The sequence below is a fragment of the Triturus cristatus genome, chromosome 6 (genome assembly GCF_964204655.1).
Source record: "Triturus cristatus chromosome 6, aTriCri1.1, whole genome shotgun sequence".
NCBI lineage: Eukaryota > Metazoa > Chordata > Amphibia > Caudata > Salamandridae > Triturus > Triturus cristatus.
Genome location: NC_140589.1, coordinates 1115098306 through 1115122328, shown reverse-complemented (window position 1 = coordinate 1115122328; position 24023 = coordinate 1115098306). Strand labels below are relative to the sequence as shown.

Below are 24023 nucleotides of genomic sequence, written 5' to 3'. Positions count from 1 at the left end.
GTTCCTCAGTCTGACGAGGAGAGAAGGAGCAGAGACGAGGGACCCATGCATCAAGTTAAGGGTTTCCTTTATTTTTCACCTTCCCCCTCATGCCCCCACCCTTCGGTGCGCCCGCACCCACCCCTGCGAACCATGCCAGCCGCCACTTTAGTTAGGCTATGTTAACCTGTAGCTGCAGTGAGTCACTCCTCACTCCTTCTTGAACTAAGGAAAAGTCCTCAAAGCTGTGGTACCAAATAGTGCAGTATGCGCAGTCTTCACCAGTGCAGATCCGAATTCCAGCAGGACAGTCCTCCTTCTTGTAGATTCAGACAGCAGAACTGAGAGGCTATGCACCTCTCACATATTTATTCTCAGGTTTTGGGCCTAAAGAGGGGGACACCCCATACCAATGAGATGCAGGGTGTCACCCAGGCGCATAACCACTTCCTCCAAAGTGTGGCATCTTCTTGTTCCAGAAAGCACTGTTCTTCCAAAATCTATGATGGCTAAACTTTCAGCAGAGCAGTAAGAACTAACTATACCAACTCCCAGTGTGGCTTATTTTGATAGCTCTGTTCCCTCTAACATTTACAAATTCCTTCCTTAAGCCTGCTATCATTGGTAGGGCACAGGGGACTGTGGGTAGGTAGGCCTTGCATTCCCTGCCTGTCTTGTCCTGCTGAAATTCTGTCCTGTCCTCCTTTGACACCTCAGCCCAAGCATTCCCATGGAGCTGCAGAGCTATCTCCAGCAGATAGCCTCTCCCCTGGATAACCACTTACCACCTCATCAAGGCAGCCTTGCTAAGCCTGTTAGCACTGACCAGTCAAGGAAGACTGCAGGAAGGCTGGATTTTAGCTTACAGACAAGAACGTGTTAGAACTTCTTTTCTGTACCAGTTATGATAAATTCAACAAGAGCAATCTGTTGGATCTATCAATACCATTCTGTTAAGTCTTTGAATGATTTTTTTTAACTTTCCTAGCAATATTTATACATCCACAACATATTGCCATGTTAGCTTATGAGGCCAAGTATCTACAATAGGGACAATGAAATGGGCAATTCCTCCCTCGCCAGGGTTTATAAAACATCTTTTATAAGGACTCTGCTCATAATTACATGCCCAACTCCTACCCGTGTGACACCTAGGAAGACTTGAGGGTTGCCTAATATGTAAAAATGATGTAGATTAATACTTCACAGTGTCCACAGCACCAAAGTTGACTTTGCAGGGGACCTCCTACACTGGTGGAAAATAAAATGGGCAGTTTTTCCCTCACCAGGGTTTATAAACCAACTTTTATCAGGACCCTTCTTAGAATTAACTGACCTCCACCCCTGGAACACTTTGGGGAGACCTCAGGAGTATAAGGGCTGACTAGCAGGGCCCAGGGCACAGTCAGAGTCAGCTACCAATAGTACCATTCAGCCCACAAAAATTGGGAGTGAACAGGCCAAAAGGGTGACTTTTGAACACATGGGATTGTTCAGTATAAATCCAGCCGACACATACTGTTGTTTTAAGGTTTATTCTTCAGACTCAAAATCCCTGGTATCAGCAGGTACCACAGCAACCGTCTGTACACCAATTGTCTTCTCCCCCTCACTCCCACACACTGCTATGACCTAATACATTCCACTAAAGTACATTCTACACCCCACTCTGCAGTACATTCCATGGCTAATCTCATAACATTCTAAACATGAGAAAAGCATAACACAACAGTTACTACGCAGCTTCAAGGAGGCCTTGATTATTGGTGTTTACTGGTCATAATCTTGCTTGTTCTGCCGAGCCCCGATTGCCCTGCACATGAGGTTGTGGGCACCCAGTCACATCAGAGTCCTCGACCTTCCTACATCTTGGTATCAACATGTATCGCACAAACACTTACTTGACGGCAACCTGGTGAGGGAAGTATCCCTGCTTTGGGTCCTGATTATATTTTGGAGGTCCTTTCCACTGACGGTTCAAGGTCGCATATCCCTCACCAAGATGATAATTTTGCCGGGGTTACTCTACTACTTCTCCAACTTTTAGGTCCCTGTGCCCAGGAGCCTGTTCCGGACCCTAGATGGTGTGATGTGTGATTTAATTTAAAATAGCTGTAGACACAGGGTTGCCTTAGATCCAACAGATCGGGTGGGCCTAGGCACTCCACATTTCAAGCACTGTTGTTACCTTTGGGGTACAACTTCAGAGCCCATCCACTGGGTAGTTGGTTGTCATTTACTCGAGCTGGGAGACCTTGGGAAGTTGGGGACACGTCAGACATATTTCGGGAGATCTTTCTGCCCAAATCCCCTTTGCCAAGACCCTCTAGTTGCTATTCATAGCACATGAAATCTAATGTAGGACCGTGGACTTTTCTCCAAATATCCTATCATATTCTCTAGGGATCCTCTTGAATAGTGTCCGTACTTTCAGGGGGAGTGTCATGGAGGGAGCTGCTGACGCATGGGAAATTGCTTGCTTGGATGACTTATTTCAGGACAGCACTTTGATTCCATTTGATTCCCCGATTGAGCAGTTTGTTCTACATCCTGGCCAATTTCTCACTCACAGACACCTTACTGGAGCGTTGGCTTCTTTTGGGGGGTACAACTGATACTGACCTCCCACTCACCTGCTACCTCAAGCATTGTTAACCCTTTGATCGGCAAAGACTAATCTCCTTGCTCTTTCGAGCCATCCCAGCCCTATCGGCAGATCCCTTACCGGAGCTCGGTACTAAATGGTAGGCTGATGTGGGCTATCCTTCTACCCAGAAAGATTGGTAGAAATTACTTTCACGTCATCAAAAGATTTCCTATAATGCCAAATTCCAATAAATACAACATAATATGCTCTATTGTGCCTACTTAACCCCTCCCTGCAAAGCCCAAAAAGATTTATTTGACCACTAATTTAGTTTGATTTGCCGCTGGTGCCACGCTTCTGACAATGGACACTTAACATATGTTCTAGGAATGTCCCATTGTGAATGCGTAGTAGAGGGAGATCATCACAGTGTTGACGGCCACAACTGGCCGTTGAGAGCTAAATAGCCTTAAGAGCTCCATTTTGGGGTTATACTAGCTCCCCAAGTCCATCAAAGTAGTGAGCAGACTTCTTGACCTAGCCATTCTCTTAGCCAGAGGCCCAATCTCAATGAAACGGAAGGCCCCTTCCCTGCCGGGAGTGTCCCTCTGGCATTACATAGTGGTTTGTTGGGCTGAAGTAGAATCACTGTTTTGTAAAGGGACGTGCCTAGCGGACTATGCAAGTGTCGTATTGATGCTGTATGGAATGAGCTGATAATTACCTTTAAAGTAGGGGTGAGTGATAACAGACCCCCTTGAGAATCTCTCATCCATCCTTACACACTTGAAAGTTCCTCTTTACACTACTGAGTGAGCTGTGGTGCACCCTGGCCCCTGCTAGTCCGATAATGCCCCTGGTACACAAGGTCGTATTTTCCTTGGGAGGTGCCCTTCTGACTAGTGACAAATTAATTGGTATGATAAGCTGCAGGGTATCCTCCACGACTGGACCTCAGTTCCTCTTCTGCATATACCTTAACGTAACCTGGTGTGTCATTGTTTAGTACTGTTGTGCTTTGCTTCTTTTGTCTACACTGCAATACCTCCCACGATTTTCACTATGGCTCTAGTTGCACTGCACTTCAGCATGTTAAGGTTTCCGACTGCAAACTCTACTGCATCAGCTACAACAGGAGGATCAAGGCTACCAGACTACTGCTTTTCAGATTATATTGTGCTCATGCAATCTTCACTGTATCACTTTTGTGTTTTTAAAGAAAAAACCAAAAATCCCAATTAAATTGTTAAAAAAGTTCTCATTTATCTGGCCCTAAGGTATCTCTTGTGAAAGCTATAATTGAGAGGACAGGGTGATGGGTAAAACATGTCCAGCTTCTAAATCTATAACTTAAACATACATACCAAACTGTTATTTGTCTGCATATCTTAGAGGATGATGTTTTTAATGACAGGTACACGTTTTCTTGTCAAAGTTTTTAATATAAGCAAGCACTATTTTTAATAAAAACGAGCTAATCGAGGAAATAATAAAATCGGAACTAAATGGCATTTGAAGATTGAAATATTGAATTGCATTTGAAAATGATACAATTTAAAATAGTGGCGTAGTATTTAAAAAGATTCATAACAACCATAAAGTCAAGGAAATAAGTTACAGAGTATATTATTCAATAGTAAATGTGAACATCTTCGATTGTTAAATTTGAAGGTGCGTCCTTTGCATTCTGCTAGAAGTTTTCTTTGTGGAATATCCTTTGGATTCCTATGTTTAGGATGGTTTGCTATACTGCAATTTTTTACCTGTTGTATGGTATCAAAGCAAAGGTAAAATTATCTGCTTGCTATAATAATCAAACAGAATATTTCAGTTAAGATTTCACAATTGTGCAGGTTGGAAAAAAGAAAGTTTACAGTGCACAGTCGGATTTATTGAGCCATTGTACAGTAAGAGTATTAACTGGAATGTATTAGGATTTTTCTCAAAGTTACTTATTTGAACTTATGGGCTGGTGGATTACAAATTCATGGTAACATGATGCTGGAATGACATTTTTTTTCAACTCAACATATTTAAAAATAACTACAGTGAGAGGGCCCACAGAGTTCCCGGGGGAAGGCCGAAGGTTGGAGCCCCTCCGCAGCCTCTCATTGCCCGGATTTTTAACTTTCGGGACAGGGACGCGATCTTGCAAGCCTCCAGACTGCAAGGGCCGATTAAGCTGGAAAATATGGAGGTGAACTTTTATCCCGATTTTACCCAAGCGGTCCAGAAGCAGAGACTGAGTTTCCTGGGTGTCAAGCGCCGTCTCCGGGACATGAACTTAAAATACGCCATGCTCTTCCCGGCCAAGCTGCGGGTAGAGGTGGATGGTCGCACGCACTTTTTTGATCATCCCGAAGCGGCCGGGGACTGGCTGGACACTGCCTGGGGGTAGTGATCGAGATGGTGGGGGGGGGCGGCGGGAGGAGACGGCCCACAGGATCGGGACTGAGGGGTTGATATTGGGCCTCACTCTGGACGACTATGATGCCACTTTCGACCAAGCTTCTGTCTTTGTTCTTTCCCCTCCCTTGGAGGTTGTGTGGGGTCTAGAAGGGGTACTCTTTCCTCCTCTAGGGGGTTTAGCTAGTTTCATTATATAGGGGCGACAGGCACACTGCAAGTTGGGGGGGCTGTCTGGGCTCATGCAGGGGTGCAGGGAGGGGGGAGTTTTGTTGGGGTGGGTGGGTTGGGGTGGGGTGTTGTTCGTTTATACCACAAGGCAAAAGTATCGTTGTGTTATTTCTAAAGTGCTCTCTGGGGGACGAGTGATGGCTTCTGTTTATGATGGGGGGTAGGGGACTGAGTCTGTTGTCCTGGAATGTTAATGGATTGGGAGACAGGATAAAACGAGGTGTGGTCCTGCAGTTCTTGAAGCGAATTTCGCCCGATATAGTTTTTCTGCAGGAGACACACCTCATTGGCAACTCCTTTTGTGCTATGAATCGACGGGGCTACCGCCTTGTGGCTCATTCGGGCTTCACGTCTGGTTCAAGGGGTGTGGGCATTATGGTTAAGAACTCGCTCCCGTTGGAGATTGATGAAGTGCTCCATGACGAAAGGGGACGTTACACGGTTTTGGTGGGTAGAATGGAGGGCAGAGTGGTCGTTTTTGTGTCTGTTTATGTCCCGCCGGGGCTGCAGACGACCACCTTTGCGGATCTGGGGCGCCTCCTCCTTGGCCTTCCGGAGGGGATTCTAGTGGTGGGGGGGGATTTTAATGCTGTGGTTTCAGGAACTGTGGATCGTCACCCCCCTAGGGATCTCCCCCGTGCCCAGGCGTGGTTGTCTGGCCTCTTGGATACCTTGGGGCTGGTGGATTGTTGGCGTTTGAAACATCCCACGCAGCTACAGTACACCTTCCATTCAGGGGCTCATGGTAGTCTCTCACGGCTAGATTATGTCCTGGTTCCGGCGGCGCATGTGGGGAGGATAGGGGAGGTGCGCCATTTGGCACGGGGTATTTCGGACCACTCCCCGCTCTTGTTGCACTTTGATATTCTTCCGAGGGGAGAGGGTAGGGTGGTCCCGATTAATCCCCTGGTACCTGCGTGACCCCACCATTCGCGCAGAGCTGGTTAAATCCCTTAAGCGCTACTTTGACGAGAATGTGGGGTCTGTGTCATCGGCGGTCTCACTGTGGGAGGCGTTCAAGACGGTACTCCGGGGAGAGGCCTTGTCCCTTATTTCCCATTCCCGGAGGCGCGAGCGGGAGGAGGTGACCCGTGTTGAGACTGAGATAACCGAGTTGGAGGGTGCTCTAGAATGTGGGGTGACGGATGACAAATTACATGTTCTCCGACTCAAGCAAGCGGCCTATAAGGCCCTCGTCACGGAGGCGGCCAGCGGCCTCAGTAGAGAGCAACAGGGGTGACTGTATGATGTGGGTGATAAGGCTGGTAAATTGATTGCGTGGCTGGACAAAAAGGAGAGAGCGAGTCGAGTTGTCCCGTTGATTGAGAAACAGAATGGTGTGTGTGTCACTGAACCAGAAGAAATTGTCTCCTGCTTTGCAGACTATTTCCGTGGGGTGTATTCCCCGGTGTCCTCCCGCTCTGAAGAGGATTCCCATGCCCTGCTCAGGGATATCGCGCTGCCTTCCCTTTCGGAGGAGGACAGAGTGTCGTTGGACGCCGCTCCAACTTCCGAAGAAATTGCCCTCGCCATACGTTCGGTCGCTTCCGGAAAGGCCATGGGTCCTAATGGTCTTCCCATCGAGTTGTATAAACTGCGACCGGATACGCTGGCGCCGCATCTCCGTGCTATGTTCCTCGCGGCCCACTCGGCGGGTTCCCTCCCGCTAGACCAGCGTCTAGCTACTATCGTGGTTATCCATAAGGAGGGGAGGCCACGGGACCGGGTCACGTCCTATCGGCCTATCTCGCTATTGAATGCGGAGCCCAAAATCCTCGCCAAGGTGTTGGCCAATCGGCTGGTCGGCGTAGTGTGTGACTTGATTCACCAGGATCAGTCCGGCTTTATCCCTCATCGCAATACAGCGCTTAACCTGCGGCGTTTGCATGGGGTGCTCGCACGTGTCCCGTTCATACGAGAGCCGGCCACTATGGCGTTTGACACGCTTGAATGGCCTTATATTTGGGCGACGCTCGCGAAGTTTGGGTTTGGCCCAGGATTCATCAGTTGGGTAAAATTGTTGTACTCTGGCCCGCTGGCGCAGGTGGTTGTGAACGGTAGAGTGTCGGCTCCGTTCGAGCTGGGCAGGGGCACGCGGCAGGGCTGCCCGTTATCGCCGCTCCTTTTCGCGCTCGCCTTGGAGCCCCTGGCGGAGTGGCTGCGGTGGGAACCTTCTATTCGTGGTCTCCGCTGGACCCCCGAGTATGAGGACCGCGTATCTCTATACGCTGACGATATTCTCCTGTACCTGGCTTCCCCACGTAAATCACTGATAGTACTGGTTGATGTATTGCATTCATTTGGTCTTAACTCCGGCCTTGTCATCAACTGGGCTAAATCGTGCGTCTATGTTCTCTCTGGGGAGGATCCTATCCTTCCGCGGGGCTGTCCTATCCAGATCGCCCCGCTGGGATTTCGGTACCTGGGTGTCTTCATTACCCTGGACGCGGAGGCCCGATATAGTCAGAACTTGCTTCCCCCCCTCCAGCGCCTGAAGGAGGATGTCGCGCGTTGGAGGCGCTTGCCGCTCTCGCCGCTCGGCCGGGCGGCATTGTTTAAGATGATGTCGCTGCCGCGTTTCCTGTGCGCTCTGCAGAACACAATGGACGTCGTCCCGGCGCGCTACTTTCGCGAGGTGGAGAGTTTGCAGCGCCGACTGTTCTGGGAAGGTAGACCGCGTATCGCCCTGGCGAAGCTGACGCTCCCGTGGTATGACGGGGGGATTGCCCTCCCGGATATCAAACGGTATTATTGGGCCTCCCAGCTGGCTGCGATTAATCACGGCCTGTACGGGCCCGCTCTAATCCCGGCTTTTGAAATGGATAAGATGTTACTGCCGGGTGGTGATTATAACCGAGCGCTTTACTCCAGCTCGCTTGACGCACGTCTGACGGGCCCCACGCATGTCATGGTACGAGTGTGGCACACGGCTAATGTGGCGATGGGGTGGAAAGATCGTTTGACCCGGGCGGCGCCACTATACGCATCTGAGCAGTTGGGCTCCCTGTGGACCTCGAAGGGCTTTGAGAAGTGGGACATGATAGGCATCAGCAGGGTGGGTGATCTCTGGACGAGGGGGGGATTCAAAACGTTCGAGATGCTACAGAGAGAATTCCAGTTGCAGGACAGGGAGTACTTTCGGTATATGCAGATCCGTCATGCGCTATGCTCCGTATTCCCGGACGTTGCCTCCATCCCGGAGTATTCCCCTCTGGAGGATAGAGTGCTAGATGGACATGTACCGGACAGCACGATTTCATTAATCTATAAAAAACTTATCAATGACCGCTCGGGACTGCTGACTAACCTTCGTGAGGCATGGGTGGCCGATGGATTGGAGCTGGATGACGAGGACTGGATATCTGCGGTGGCCTCCCCGAAAGAGGTGGCCATACCGGCCCGCCTTCGCTTCGCCCAGCTCAAGATACTCCATAGGGTCTATGTTACGGGGCCAAGGCTACTGCGTATGGGCTATGCTGTGGACGGGTTGTGGAAGCGTGGGTGTGGTTCGTTGGGGACCTTTCTCCATATTTTGTGGGAATGCCCGGAGGTGGAGCGATTCTGGCGTGGTGTGCATGAGGTCCTGCAGGTGGTTACGCGTGTGTCGCTGCTGCCCGAAGCGAGGAGATGCCTACTGAATGTGTGGGAGCCAACCGACTACTCGGTGCCGCAGACGCGGTGGGTGACTCTGGGATATATGGTGGCCAAACGCGACATTGCTCAACTGTGGGGTTCCCAGAGGTCGCCGACTGTCTCGGCATGGAAGGATAACATGGATTGGTGCATGTTTCGGGAAAAGGTGGTGTATATTGCGAGAGGTAAGCCTGGGACATGGGTGAACGTATGGGGCCCCTGGAACGCCTACCGCGGGGGAATCTGTACCCCGCCGTTATTGCCCGATCCGTCACCGGCCCCGTCCCCTTAGCCAGCTTATCTCCCCGGTTCTGGGCACTGAGTCCACCTAATCCCCGTCTTGACCTTTTCCCCCCCTTGATACTCCTATGGATTGGTAGGGTCCCCCCTCTAGGGGAGCGCATGCTGCTGTTTCCGATTGTGGGTTGCCTTGTGGATTTGTTTTTTGTTGTTATTTATATTAAAATGAAACCGTTATGTGGGGTCCGGATGGCGTGGCTACCACCGCTTCTAACTCCTGTGCATTTCCCTTTGCCGCGGCATGCGCGCTATTGTTTGTATCACATGCTCCTTTTGCTTGCTAGCGGCCGGCCTGAAGGTTGTAGGCCCATCTTTGTATATTTTTTTAATTTTGTAATAAACGGTTTCAAAAAAAAATAATAATAAATAAATAACTACAGTGTTTGACTCAAACTACAATTTCCTGTTACAGATGCCAATACCATTCCATGATGCGGCTGTTCATTTCTCTGCAGAGGAGTGGACTCAGTTACACGAATGGCAGAAGGAACTTTACAGGAATGTGATGAAGGAAATTCACCAATCCTTAATCTCTCTCGGTAAAGTTATATTGACTATCTTTAAGGATTTTTAATGATTTGGTTTAATGTTTTTGTCTTAAACAATGGTAAGGGCAAAGACTGTTCACTCCTCTTTTGACAATCTTTTCTCTAGAAGAGGTGAAATTATAATATACAAAATTGATTGAGTTTCTGCCTAAAAAATGTAAAAGAAATGATATCCAATCAAGTTAAGTCATGGCTGAGATGTGTTCAAACACCGCTACCCAATTGGAGTGTGCAACTGGGCAAGTCCAGGTGAGATGTGCAAAGTTCGCTCCCGCTCCCCGACATTTCACACAGTTATCAGGTCTAGTGTGGTAAAATGCTGCAATATCTGATGGTGATAAATAGTAGCAGTGCAAGAATTTGAAATGTAATAATTTATGGCGTTGGCTAATAAAAATGTGCTGCATTTGTGTGCAACAGTATGTCCACATTTTATCAGTGACCGCACCCCAAGATCTGTCGGCCAGATCTCCAGCACCCATACAGTAGTGTAAGGCTTCAGTGCGATACACGCTCGGTAAACTCTAGAAGTCATGTGTTCTCCCCCCGTGTCCATCCGTGCCAGTGTCGATGGTGCAAAGTTTTCAGGGGGGAGTGGGCATGGTGTAGCAAAGTCTCCTGAAGATGAACTGGTCAATGTAAGGCACGTCCGAACTCCACGGGCCCTCCACCAAAGGTTGTGCAAGGGCCTCTTTTCCCAGGCCATCTGGAGTGCGGTATCTCTGTTCCTGTAGTTGAGAAGATAGGCAATGTGAAATTGATTTTGTGGCGGTGCGCCCTCAGGGGGCCGCTGTCTCAATGAGCGGTGCACCAGTTCGACCACAAATGTGAGAAGTTAGGACATTCAAAAAGGGTCAGTACGTATTGCTCTACAAAGTTCTTGGGTCGCCCCATGTTGGTAGTTTCTGCTATTTCTGAGCTGCAAATGTTATTTCTCCGGAATCTAGCCTCTAAGTACTCTTTCTTAATTGCCACTTGCTTTAGACGGTGTACCATTTTGTCCAGGCGTTTTTGCATTGTTGTGGTGTTGTTCTCCAGGCTAGAGATTCTTTGTTCCGCGTCATCAATCCGGACGCCCTGCCTTTCCATCAGCTCACCCAGGCTATCCATGCGACCTGCCAGCGTAACAAATCTCACCTCCATAGCGCCAAAGCCTATCTTGAGCTTGGCCATCACAGCGGAGAAATCACATGGGGGGCCTCCACAGTGCTGTGGCTTTGAAGGTTCCTTAGAGTCTGACTGTGAGCACCGATGTCCGTTGGGGCCATCGCAGTCAACGGTAAGCCTCTTTTGTTTTGGGTCCGAACGTCCCATAGAGAGACCTCCAGTCAAGCGGTACCCCGGCTGCACGTTAGTGGTTTATGGTCCAAGTGTGTAGTTCCTTTACTCCCCTCTCCACCTCTGCTTTCTCCAATTCTGGTGGGGAAGGTCCAGGTAGTTATTGTAGATCCTGTTATGCGAGGGGCTATATCACGGGTGGATCCCACAATCACCGGGCCGTACCATAGACCTACACCCCAGGACAAGCGGGCGGCCAGCGGGAAACAGACAGTGGGAAGGTGTGCCCAGTGAGGCTCAACGTATCGTGTCTGGGTCAGTAGGAGGCGTGATGGTGGTTGCTACCTGCCACTACAACAATGCGGTTGTTGGTCTAGGCTGGGGTGGGCTCCGGTATGTTAGCAGGGTGCGCGTTCGCCACAACCAACAGCGTAGAGCAGCAGTGCAGGCAGAGCAATATCTGGGCAAGCAGGGAGAACTCACCGCAGTTTTTAAAACGCCGCCTCCATTCCTTGGTGTCCTCTTTGAGGCGGGATGCGATTGCAAGGAGCGGGCTCCGGCTCGAGGCACAGGTCAACCCGAAGCAGCCGGCTCACCGCCCCCACGCAGGCCCCGGCAGCGTACAGCTCCCATCTCTCCAGTGGGCCGCAGTTACGTTGTCTTCTGAATCAGGAACAAAGGCAGCGCGCCTCATAAGGTGGGCCTGCCCACCCTGTGATTCACAGTATGAGAAGCGAGGGGGCACCTGCGACCGACAATATCGGACGATCTTGGCCTCAGGCTCACCCGTGTCTCATGTCTCCGCATGGCTGTGTCGGCAACATGGTATCACCCACTGTCCCTCTGTTGGTTGCAGGCCTCAGATCCTTGGCCGGGCACCGCTCCCGCGTCTCTCCATTTCAATGTGTCTCTAGCTAGCCGTATATGCCTAAATGCAGGATTTACTGCAGCGGCGAACAGCAAAATGGAGGACTGCGGGGTCCGAAGCCTCACAGAGGTGCGACCATCTTGGTGGCAGTCGTGACTATGCCCCAGGACCAGTTTATACTGGACTTTGTTGGAGTCCAGATGAACACGCCACCATAGTCATTCTAACTTCTTGCATGCTGCTCTTTCCTGAACTAATGCCTGCGAGAACCAGCGGGCTGATAGTCTTTGTAGTTTTTCTTGAAGTTGAGATGGTGGCTACAAGATCAGCCGCCCTCCTAAGCCATGAGCTAATCACAGTGTTCCCTTCTCTAACCGAGTAGGGATCATTGGTTTAGAGTCCAGCAGGGTGCTCCTTGACTCATCCAAGGGCACCCTACTCCAACATCTGTTCTCAGTCTGTGGCACAGAAGTTTGGGGAACCTTTAGGTAATCCAACTTCCAAGCAAAAGACACGAAGAAATGGTCTGACCATAGTACATGCTGGGGGCAACACACTCCTGATGTTGCATTAGAGAACATGCTGTCGATGCAGTGAACAGCCATGTGAGTGGGTCCCACGGGGACTGTCGCTAAATTAAGGGAGGTTTTGGATTCCACTAAGTGCCTTGTTAAAGGCTCCTCTTCCATATCTAACTGAATGTTAAAATCACCAAGCATGATGAAGTTGGCAAAAAAGATGCATATAGGGGCTAATACTTGATCCTGGAATAAAATAAAGTCTCCTGCATATCTGGGGGGGGCGCAATAGACTAATATCCCAGACAGACAATGCTGTCCGTCAATGGCTAAGGTAAAGCCCAAGGTTTCAGCTCCTTTTATCCCATCTAGTTTGAAGGTCTTACACTCAAATTACCTTTTAAAAGACCATTACCAGCCCACCTCCTCTTCTTCCCACCCTGTCTTCATGCACTCATACATAAGCCACCGTGATAGCAAAGTGAAAATCTAGACAGGTGTCCTCCTTCATCCACGTTTCAGTCATAAAAAATATATCCAAGGTCTCCTTCGTTAACAAATCATATTGTTCTAAAGCATGTTTATGCAGAGAAAGAACGTTCACCATTGCTGCCCTAATTTCCCTCTGACCTTCTCTGTCTGTAGAGTGCACTATTAATGCTTGGATAGTTTAGGGGTAAGAGGCTATGCTTACATTTGCCACATGAAACAGGGCCAGTAGCATCTACCAATATAGGATTACACCCCAGTAAATCCCCCCTCTCATATCTACAAGCTGCTCTGGCAAGTATGTCTGATGAGACTGACTCTCTGCTGAACAACCAGCATAATGGCTGGTGCTGTCCGTGGTCGGGACGCGGACGGTCGTAGACAAGCTTGCCCTCGGCATGCCAGTGGCGCACTCGTGGTGCTCGTCCGTGCTGCGGCCATAATTTTATAATCAAGGAACAGAGCCTCCTCCTATTAGCCTGTGAAACACTAGAGCAGGCCCGACAAAAGATGGCCTTGCTCTGTGTTCCAAAAAGCCCTCCTCCCAGCAGACATTCTGACCTTTAGACCTCCAGCATGGAGAAAGCCTTTAAAAAGTGAGTAAGACATTCCCCAGACAATATAGCAGACGAATTGGGCACTTTAAAAATTCCCACGTTTTCAATACCAAAATTCTCACTTTTGCAAATTCAGTATACCATACAATATTAGAACATTGGAATGTTAAGAGCTCCATTGAAGAAACTGGAGTGCTCCCTGCTTCTATGGGCCAGTAAAGGCCCGCAGAGCAACATTCCAATGTTTTACAAAGGCTTCTCGGAGCTCGAGGGGATTTAAATCCCCTCGAGCTTCGAGAAGACTTTGTTTTATTTGTTAGAACATTCTGCCCTCTAGTGGCAGAATGTTTTAATAGCCTTATAGAAACACTAAAGTCCTTAGTAAACAGGTTCGGATCATGTGTTGTGCCAAAAGAACTGTAGCAATTAATCCTATATATTGTATACACACTAAATATCTTATTACAGCAAAAACATAACACTAAAACAATCAATAAAATTCAAGTTTCAAATTTATTCCAGTTGATTAAAAAAGTTTTGCACTTATCAAAACTGAGCATCAGTACATTATAACAATTTGAATGCAATACATAAAATACAACACCTAGGGGTCCATTAGGATGGAGGGCGGATGTCCTCTGCCGGGCGGGCGGCAGCAACCGCCGGACTGGCGGCGGACATCCGCCCACCATCGAAGCCCTGAACACCGCCGGTTCGATTAGCATTGCGATCGTGACCGCAGCGGTGTGATTTTCTGCCCACCACTTTTCCGCCGGTTGCAGTCCGCCCGCTTGCCTGGCGTGCGGAGCTGGACTGCTACAATTGTGGTGGATCAGGGCCAAACACCGCCGGCACGATTATGATGCCGGCGGTAGCCAGCTTTCCACGGCGGTGGAACTGCCATGAAAAGGCATGCGGAGAATGTATCCGGGGTTCCATTGCGGACCCCCAATGTAATGGGGGGGTGTGTGGGTGCACTGGGGGGGTACCCATGGTAGCCCCTACATGTCCCTGTACCAGGTGGCAGGCACTGTGCAGTGCCTGCAACACAGTGCAGGGACATGCAGGACATGCTTGTTTGGACATCGCGGCATGCTGCTGGAAGCACCGCCCACCACAATGTTAACTGCCGCTGTCCGACCGCTGCGGTCGGATTTCCACTGCGGAGCATAATAATTTAACCGGCGGTTTTCCCGCGGTCCTGGCGGGCGGTGTTTTCCCGCTACCATGGCGATCGGAGTGATTTTCCATGCTAATAGACCCCATAGTGTTAAAAAATGTCATCATATAAAAAGAACAACAATAATAGTGCAGAAAACCACAATTAAAAAGTCGACGCGGCGTTTTGGTGTAACTTGCTTGGACAACCTTCTTCAGGACAGGGTTTTCTAGTAAGCTGTTAGGTGATTCCTTAACCTTTGACTAGGTCTGGAACCTTCTTTTAGATTAAAACAGGGAAATACCTATAAATGTGGTACTCATTTCGTCATCAATTATTTGGTGATGAACATTTTGGTTGATCCTTTGACCTTTGGTTAGGACTGGAACCTTCTTGATATGAATAAAAACACTGTTAAATGAGGTACTTATTTCAACAATTCTGCGTTGTGTGGAGCCACCGATGAAAAGGAATTATATTTTCTTCTACCTGATAGTATGGCGCTTTAAGTTTCGCAGCTTGATGAACAAATTCTAAAAACGTTTCTGCGGCCTCCCTGCTCCAACAACAATGACAGCGACTTCCGGGTTAGATGGTCTAATAGCCTTATAGCCCTACGTAGCAGGGCTATACCAGCTATTAAAGTCCCGGTCCCTTGTTAAAGTCCCTCGCCTTCGTCTCGGGCCTTTAATGCGGGAGCGGGCCTTTAATAGGCGGTATAGCCCGCCACGGCAGGCTATGAGGCTATATTAAAACACCCTTTAAAAATGATTGCTATTAGAAGAATAACCCCCCCCCCCCAGATAAAATGAATTAAACAAGGCACAGACTCCTCTGTCATACCCTTTAGCAGTACATAGTAAAAGTTAATCTGAGATTTTATAATCAAAGAACCGAGACTCGTCTTATTCGCCTGTGAAACACTAGAGCACGCCCGACAAAAGCTGACGTTGGTTTGTGTTCCAAACAGCCCTCCTCTCAGTAGACAGTCTGACCTTCAGACCTCCCCTGTAAGGAGACAGCCCTTAAAAAGTGAGTAAAAATTCCCCAAACAGTATAACAGCTGAATTAGACACTTTAAAAATTCTAAAGTTTTCAACGTAAAAATGTTCACGTTTTCAATGTCAAAATGTCTACGTTTTCATATTCAAATTCAGTATTACATAAAATATTAAAACTGCCTTTAAAAGCGATTGCTCTTAGAATATCTAACTCTCCCCCCGATAAACTGAAAGAAACAAAAGGCACAGTCTCCACTGTCGTACCCTTTAGCAGTACCTAGTAAAAATCCATGCCAAAATAAATGGGTGGATGCAGGGAAACACCCACACTTCACCTATGGAATTCTTCTCAGGGCAGAGTAATGCAAGATAGCAACTTTTGCTACCTCTCATTACTCCACATTTACCAAGCCACAGGGCTTGATTTAGCTGTGCGTTGCTTGGTAAATCCGACTTTAGTGCTGCATTGCCCTTGTGTTACATTGCATGACGCAAGACCAGTGCAATATTATGACAAATCTGCCCCTAAATATGATTTTGTTCCGGAGTTTTTTAAGTTTTATGTTGGGGTTCTGTTTCTTTTGAAATATTCATATCTCCTCTTGCTCTTGAAAAGCCCTCTATTTCAGCAAGAGACTACCAGGCTGATAGTCCCACAACACAGACCATGGGAGTGATTAGAGTGTACACATGGATGACAGCCACAGTGATGTGTTGACCAAAAAAGTTAATCACGGGCTCCCAGCCCCACTCTCTGTGATTTCCTGATCAACCCCATCTCCTTACTGAGATGTGTCCTGGACCCTTCCTTGTGATCTCTCACTGAATCAAAACCACCCTTTGAAGTGTACCGGGGGAGTTTTTCTGTCCCTTTTCCAGTATGTCCCACCCAGCTAACAAAAATGCAGCAATACACAAATCTTTCTGGGGGGATTCCTCTACCTCGTCATGTCTTCACCATGCTAGCCTGGGCTTCCCAACATGAAACGCAGTGTCCTCCATGTGATGTACCATTAGAGGCACACTTGCACCAAGTGTATTTACACAGCATGCACACTGTTCAGCACTGTTACCTCCTTGTATTGTGCCACCACATGCACACATACATTCAACACATATATTTTCTCTGTGTGCACTGCTCAGTATTGTAGCCTTTCTGTGTTGTGTCTTGGGTGTCACTTGCAGGCACACACACACTGCCACCATGTACATTCACCATGAATGCGCTGCATAACACTATACCCTTCATATATTGTACTTCTCACAGGTACATATACACCCAGTACATGCACTCATCACGCACGGACTGCACAGCCCTGCTCTGCCTCTACACTGTACCCTTCACAGGCCCACATACAACCAGTTAACACGGAAAGAACAAACGGCAGACCAAGGTCAAGCACATCCATTCCACATGTACAATACATTTGAAAGTGGTGCAATCACTTCCCACACCCGCCGTCCGGAGGTGTAAAAAATCGTCAAGTTTTCGGTAAAAAATGGAAGGTGCAGTCGTTGTGAAGTCAATAGACACGGATAAGAATCTGTCCCAAAAGTACTCCTTTTTATTCAGATTAAACTTTAAAACCTGGCACACAGCCAACGCGTTCATTCACGATTTTTTGCCAGAGGGAACTTCGTCAGGGCAGCAGTGCCTTGGCAGGACCCATCAGGAACAGCACACAGAAGTCTTTGGAGCGTGCAGGATGCGGTGTGATAATTAAAGCAGGGTACAATACGCAGATGATCCAACCTTCACCTCCCAGGCTGACAACCAAACAATAGGCTTTATCCAACATCTGAGGCGGGCGGGGAAGTCAGCGTTGGATCATCTGCGTATTGTACCCTGCTTTAATTCTCCATGTCTGTTGACTTCACAACGAGTGCACCTTCCATTTTTTACCGAAAACATATACAACCAGTGCTTATTCACCATTCCTGCACTTCGCAGCACTTTACATCTAACTGATGTAGGCCAAGAGTGAGTTAAGCACACTGCAGCTGAACCTTTGGAAAGGTGAGTGAGCTGGTAGGCCTCATTTCAATGACAGGTTAAAAAGGACCTGTTAACTTCTGCCGATCACTACATGGTTTTCTACCATCACGCGCTTGTGTTGCTAAACTTCTGGTGAAGGCCCTAGCCTTCGACCACTATGAGGGTATCGCTTTGGGCACCTTTCCCTGTTCAACCACAGCCCGTGAGACATGCCGCACATGAAAAAAATAAGCACTAGGGATCCCAACAACAGTACAGTTGGGCACTTAGGGCAGGAGTGCACGTCCATTAGCATGCAGAGGACTTTTCCGTCCCAACAATTGTAATATTAGATTAACACAAGCCAAAACTTTGTTTAAATAATTGTTTGCTTTATTCTAATTTTATAGCTAATGATTATATTTTTGTGCTCTTTCCCCTTTACCTCATTGTAGAAACGTTTCTTATTTAGCTCATGTTGATTTGTTATGTTATTTGTATAATTTGAAGCCAATTTTATTAACAAATGGTATTCATTTCTCTCTTGAAGGAACTATAAATAAATCATTATCCTTTCCTGTGAAACTGCACACAGGATGAGATATGTTTTGTGGATAAATTGCAGACTGTTGATAGGAAACCTCTGATCTCAAATTACAGCTTCCCTACTTACTCCACATGTGGGAGCCTTGGGAAGCTATTTTCCTCACTGTACCTCACTTTCCTTAATTTTGGGAGCAGCCCGAAGTGTTTGAATGAGTTTGCACTGTCCACAAAATGCCATGTAGCTAATTTTTAACATAATTTAATACTGCACGCACAGTAAGTAAAAGAAATAACCCTTGATCTGCTGCAAATACAGTTACTTAGTTGATGACTATGACACAACGAGACTTGGGTTCTATACCTGGCCTCCTCACTTTACCACAATGAGTAATTCTCTGCAGATCATTTCATCTCCACCAGCTGTGGTTCCCATAACTGCCATGTGGGTAAACCTAAAACATACTTGTATGAAATTGGTTTATTATTTAGGGGGAATCAGCCATTCCAATGCGGCCATAAACACGTGTGACTGTCACCACAAAGTCATTACCATGCATATACCTTTACCACGCACGCCTGTAGCATGCATGGTTTTACCACGAGTATGCATTTAATACAAACATATGTGTGGTAATGCGTTTGTTGCTTTAAATTAGTTGTTAGGGGTTAGTGTTATGGGGGCGTGACCAAGCCACCATCAGAGGCCTCACTAAACCTAACTGTGGGCTTCATGGAGCCCTATGCCCCGGCGGGACCCCCACCGGAGTGTCTGCTATGGCTGGGGACCTCCTGACTGACTATCTCTAGGAGCTGTGCAGCGGGTAAATTGGCCCGCAAGACTGAAATTACTAAAATGGCGGCGGACGCCGTCTGCACTGCTGGTTCGGTGCCCCACTTAGCGCATCACACATAAGCTGAACATTGAGGGCAGAAAATAGGAATTGCCGATTTTACAGCTGATATATCTCATGGCCCAGGAGAACAATGCAGCATGACCAAAACTTACAATTTAGTAGCTGCAGTGGGTGGCGTGGTGATCTTGTGGTCCCTTTAAGTAGGGCGCATTGGAAACAAGGCTGTGCTTGCGTGAAGCTCAACGGAATGATCTTGGAGGTGTGGCCATGGTCCAGATTTAGTACCACCAGTGGCAGCAACAGCGGAGCCCACAGGTAACTGCCGGGTATGCCGGGCTAAGTGGTGGGTGCATCGGCATGAGAGGGTAGTACGAGGGCGAGAGTAGATGTTTGCTGCCTGAACTGCCGCCGTGGCAGCCTTCCCCAAAACAGGGCCGCTAAGCAGGCCTGAGTGCAGCTTTCAGTGTTGTAAGCATAATCGCATATACCACGTTTGCGTAGAAGTGGTATGCGTGATTACACTTTCAATGTGCCCTAATGCATGTGTGATGTAATAGTATGCGTGGTAATGGGGTTTGTGGTATTGGGTGATGCGTGGTAGTGTACGCGTTGTAAAGGCACGCGTGATGAATACATGCGTTTTTCAATCATACAACCTTATTTAAGGTGGGTGACTACCCACCTTGAGGAACTGATCACTACCCTTGTCAGTGTGAACTTGCACAGTCACTAGATTAACCTTATCTCAACCCCATGGTTTATATGGCAGAGTTGACATGCTTAATTTAGGGCTATGTGTAAAGCATTTATGCAGTACCAAAACAGCAATAAAGACAAGAACAATTACAAATCGAATAAAAGAAATAAAGTAAAATGTAATAAACAAAATGACAAAGATCCAATAAGGGGAAACAGAGAGATGAATGTGTAAAGTTTTAAAGCTGAAATAGTGGCAAATACCACAACACACCAATGATAGTCCATGGTCACTGTAGACCGAGAACTAGGCACAATTTGAAGCTTACCGCGAGAGAGTGCGAGTCAGATACACCAAACAGATTTGTCTTGGTCAAAGATTTTGCTTTTTAACTTGGGCCTTTAATTTCCAGTCCACCCCTAGAGTACCCTTCTAAAGCCTTTCAGGACCTCAGGGGAGGCACTTAGAGAGAGTATGTCATGCATAGACCATCAGCAGGGTCCACTCCAGGTCCAGTTGCCCAGGTCAGATAAGTACTTCCCTTAAAAGTCCTCTTGCAGGTTGTTGTCTCCCTGTAGCCACACAGGAGGCCAGCAAACTAACCTGTGGAGTCCAATTCTTTGTCATGGGTACAAAAGGGAGCTGGTCCAGTGTTTCAGGGCTCCCCTCAGGTCACACACAGAACGGTCCAGTCTTCTGCTGATCTTCCTCAGGTCCAGAATGTGTTCTCAGGGGGGTGCCTGAAGGTGCTACATTTATGCCTCAGACCAGTTAGGAGGGTGTGGCTGGTGACTCTTGGGCGTGCCCTAATCAATGAGGAAAAAACTTGTGGGGCTAATCCTACCAACCTGTTTAAGTAGTTCCTGTTTGCCATACTGCCGAAATTTTCAAGATGGCGTAAGTCTTCAACCACACAAACAGATGTCTCAGATCAGGGAGTGTGTGTTGGGTGTGTACTATGGCAATCGTAGTGTCCTTCACTATCTAACACTAAAGTCCAGTTTGACACAGCCACAGTACCCACAAAAACCTAGAGCCAGAGGTCTAGTCGGACAAAAGCAGGTTCCTTCAGCAACCATATACGGGAACCAAAAGAATTGTCCTGGCATCCTGTTCTCTCACTCTTTCAAATGCACCCTGATTGCTATATGTGGTTCAACAGACCTTTCAAGCAGAATTTGACACTATGCTGTCAAAAGGAAGCCCACTGCTCCCACCTTAAATATTCTGTGGAGTTCAGAGGAGTCATCACTGCTCATCGTGGTCACTGTATTATTTGCTCCCGAGAGGCATTTTACGACATTTTCAGGCCATTTCAAGGTTAATCCCTGGCTGGGAGAAGCTGGAGACCCAGAACCTGTAAATTTGCCTCCAGGAACTTCAGGTTGAGAAAAAGAACTTTCTGAAATGTACTTTTCCTTAATATTTTTTAACAATCAGACTTAACCTTTGAATCAACAATAGTATTCTAACCTGCAGTCAGTCTTAGCTATATTGGACAGCTATCCTTGCCACAGTGAAAATTCCTTTCTGCATAGGAGAGAGACCTAATGCCATCGGCACAGCTTTGGGGACAAAAACGTGCATGCGTTGCATTGCTTGCAATGGTAACACGTGCACGTCTGGCGATTTCCTTGCGGGAGCGCGCGGCGCCATATGGTGGCGCCGTATGGTCGCACGCTCCTGCAAGGGAATCTCGCAGGCCCCCTCCCCTGCGCGAAAAGTAAACAAGCATTGGCATAGCCAATAGGTCTCGCTTTTGGGCCCTTATTAGTATGTTTACTTTTGCTATAATCTCGGCATGTAAAGCGCGGGTGCCGCGATTATAGCAAAAGTAAAGAAATAGATGTTTTTTTCTATTTCTTTACTTTTGCTATAATCGCGGCACCCGCGCTTTACGTGCCGCGATTATAGCAAAAGTAAATATACTTATAAGGTCCCAAAAGCAAGACCTATTGGCTATTCCAATGCTTGTTAGGCATTGTCACTGCAGGGACCTGGTAATATATATTTCTACATGTCCCACTTTTAAATAACACACACCCTACGTTTTTGATTACAAGGTTTACTTAGGGGTGACTTATTAATATTTAAAAAGGAAGCTTTGTTCTGTTAAAAGGATCATTTTGACAGGTCAGGCTGCAGGTTTAAAACTACAGCAGCCAGGCTACAGTGGTAGGTCTAAAGCCATGTGTTCACTGCTGCTGTATTGCATGACATAATAGGTGCTGCAGTTCACATTTGGCATTAAGCTTCCAGGCCCTAGGAACAGCTTGTACTATGATTTAGGGACCTATAGGTAAGTTGTATATACCGATTAGGATTATGCTAATTTGACCATGTTTAAAGGGGGGAACAGGCACTTCACTATTGGTTAGCAGGGGTAAAGTGCACATAGTTCTAAAGCTAGCAAAAGTATAGGGTACAGCAAAACTAAAATAAATCTAGGGTCACCACGCAGAAAAGTCGGATTTCCTACAATAATGAATGCTACTTTCAATTATTTTATGTGAGCAAGATTTTCTGGCTTGTACTCTGGTATCTTTTATAAAGATGCGTTTATAATGAACTCTAGCTTTCCCAAAACATCCCTGCTATTGAGTGACCAAAGTATTTGGACTTTCTTGTAGGTCAGCATTGTAGTACACTCCAACTCCTGTTCTTATGAGTCACACTACATGGCACTGTATAAATAATATGCTCGTCTCTTAACTTTTGATTACAGGACCTATCATTGCGGCCACTGTTTTTTCATTACAAGCCAAAGAAAAAGGAGATCTATACGTTGTGGACATTCAGGACTCTGAGAGGCAGCAGTGTGCTAATCCTCCAGCGAGTAAGTGATACGTTTTAGAAATCCTTAAATGTGGAGCTCGCTGTAAACGTTTTATCATTCTCCGCACAGACATTATGTTCATAGAAAGAATGACTTGTACGTAAGTTCCATTGAGATATTCGATCCAAAATATGTGAAATGAGAATATACGCGTACGCGCTGGGGGTACGGTGTGTACATACGGGGGGTGGGGGGTACAGTGCGTACATACGGGGGGTGGGGGGTATGGTGCGTACATACGGGGGGTACGGTGCGAACATACGGGGGTGGGGGGTACGGTGCGTACATACTGGGGGGTGGGGGTACGGTGCGTACATACGGGGCGGTGGGGGGTTCCTGTACGACTCGTACCCCGGGAACAACTTTTCCCGGGCTACGAGTCGTACAAACTTCGCTTTGTAGCGGGTAGAGTCCTTCCCAGTGTACGGGACGTTTTCCGTACGATTCGTACATCGGATAGCCGGTCCGGATCGTACTTGTACGCTCGGACTGTGTTTTTACGAATCGTACGGAAAAGTGTCCGGGTACGTCTCATACAACTTTTCCCGCTACGATTCGTACGGATCGGGCCGATCCGTATGTACTTTTTCCTGTACGTATTGTACTTCACGGGGAAAAAAAACGGATACAAGTCGTACAGAATTTTTTTTTAACGGATTGGAATCGGCACCAAAGTAGCTCTTTCAGTCACTGATGTTTAAAAATCACAAGCAAATCAAGTTACACTGTATAAGACTATTTGACATCGGATACCCATCCACTTCAGCGACAAAAATGAGCACTTTTATTCTGTTCAGATGATTTATTGAGAAGCTACAGTCATAGAAGTAGCACAACATAAGGGAGTGTGGTGGGTTCTTTATCAATGCTAACATTTTGATTGCCAGAAATGCAACAGAAAAACTCAACAGAGATGTATCTGTTAAATAAAAAAGCAGGTAACTGCAGACACCCTGTTCTGAGGCGAGTCTTAAGATGCCAAAGTCTATATGATCCCTACTGCTTCCTCATAAAAGATGCCATAAAAGGGATTCTGCTTATTTAAATTTTTGTCTGGTGTTCCCATGGGCATATTCTGTAATGTGTGTAATGTTGTGGCTACCAATAGCATTGTTTTTCAAAAATACATTTATTGCATTTTAAGAATGTAAATGTAAATCATGCATAATTGTTGGAGCAAATCCCAACGAAAATGTACAAACGATAGTGAATTGCACATAAACGAAAATTCCCAACACAGTAACTTGATGCAAAAACTGGTGGATCCCCAGAGCTGGATAGCTTGGATTTCTAATCCTCTGATGCAGTCGTCTCTGAGTTTGAAAGTGTGCTGAATTGCCGCCGTAACACCAACCAGCTGAGCAGACCTGCGCAGGCATTGTTTTCAGGTTACTTCAATCCATCTAGATGAGTTGAGGCGTACAATGACAATTAAAACAATCTTTCTTATATTCATAAAATAATCATTTTTGTGTGAATAACACGTTCAAAGAAAGCATTAAGAAAGGTCACGTAGTTTAAAATGTGTATTTTAAGATCCTCAGTTTAGTGCCTAAAATAG

General features: G+C 47.2%; 1 protein-coding gene across 1 annotated transcript in view; it reads left to right on the top strand.

The window, feature by feature from the left end:
* Nucleotides 1-24023, top strand: part of LOC146821044 (zinc finger protein 777-like) — a 305507-nt gene that overhangs the window by 66139 nt on the left and 215345 nt on the right. Inside the window, exons 2-3 of the mRNA XM_085611977.1 lie at nucleotides 9549-9675; nucleotides 22352-22462. Coding sequence (XP_085468103.1) covers nucleotides 9549-9675; nucleotides 22352-22462 — 238 coding nt within the window. The remainder of the gene's footprint in view (nucleotides 1-9548; nucleotides 9676-22351; nucleotides 22463-24023) is intronic.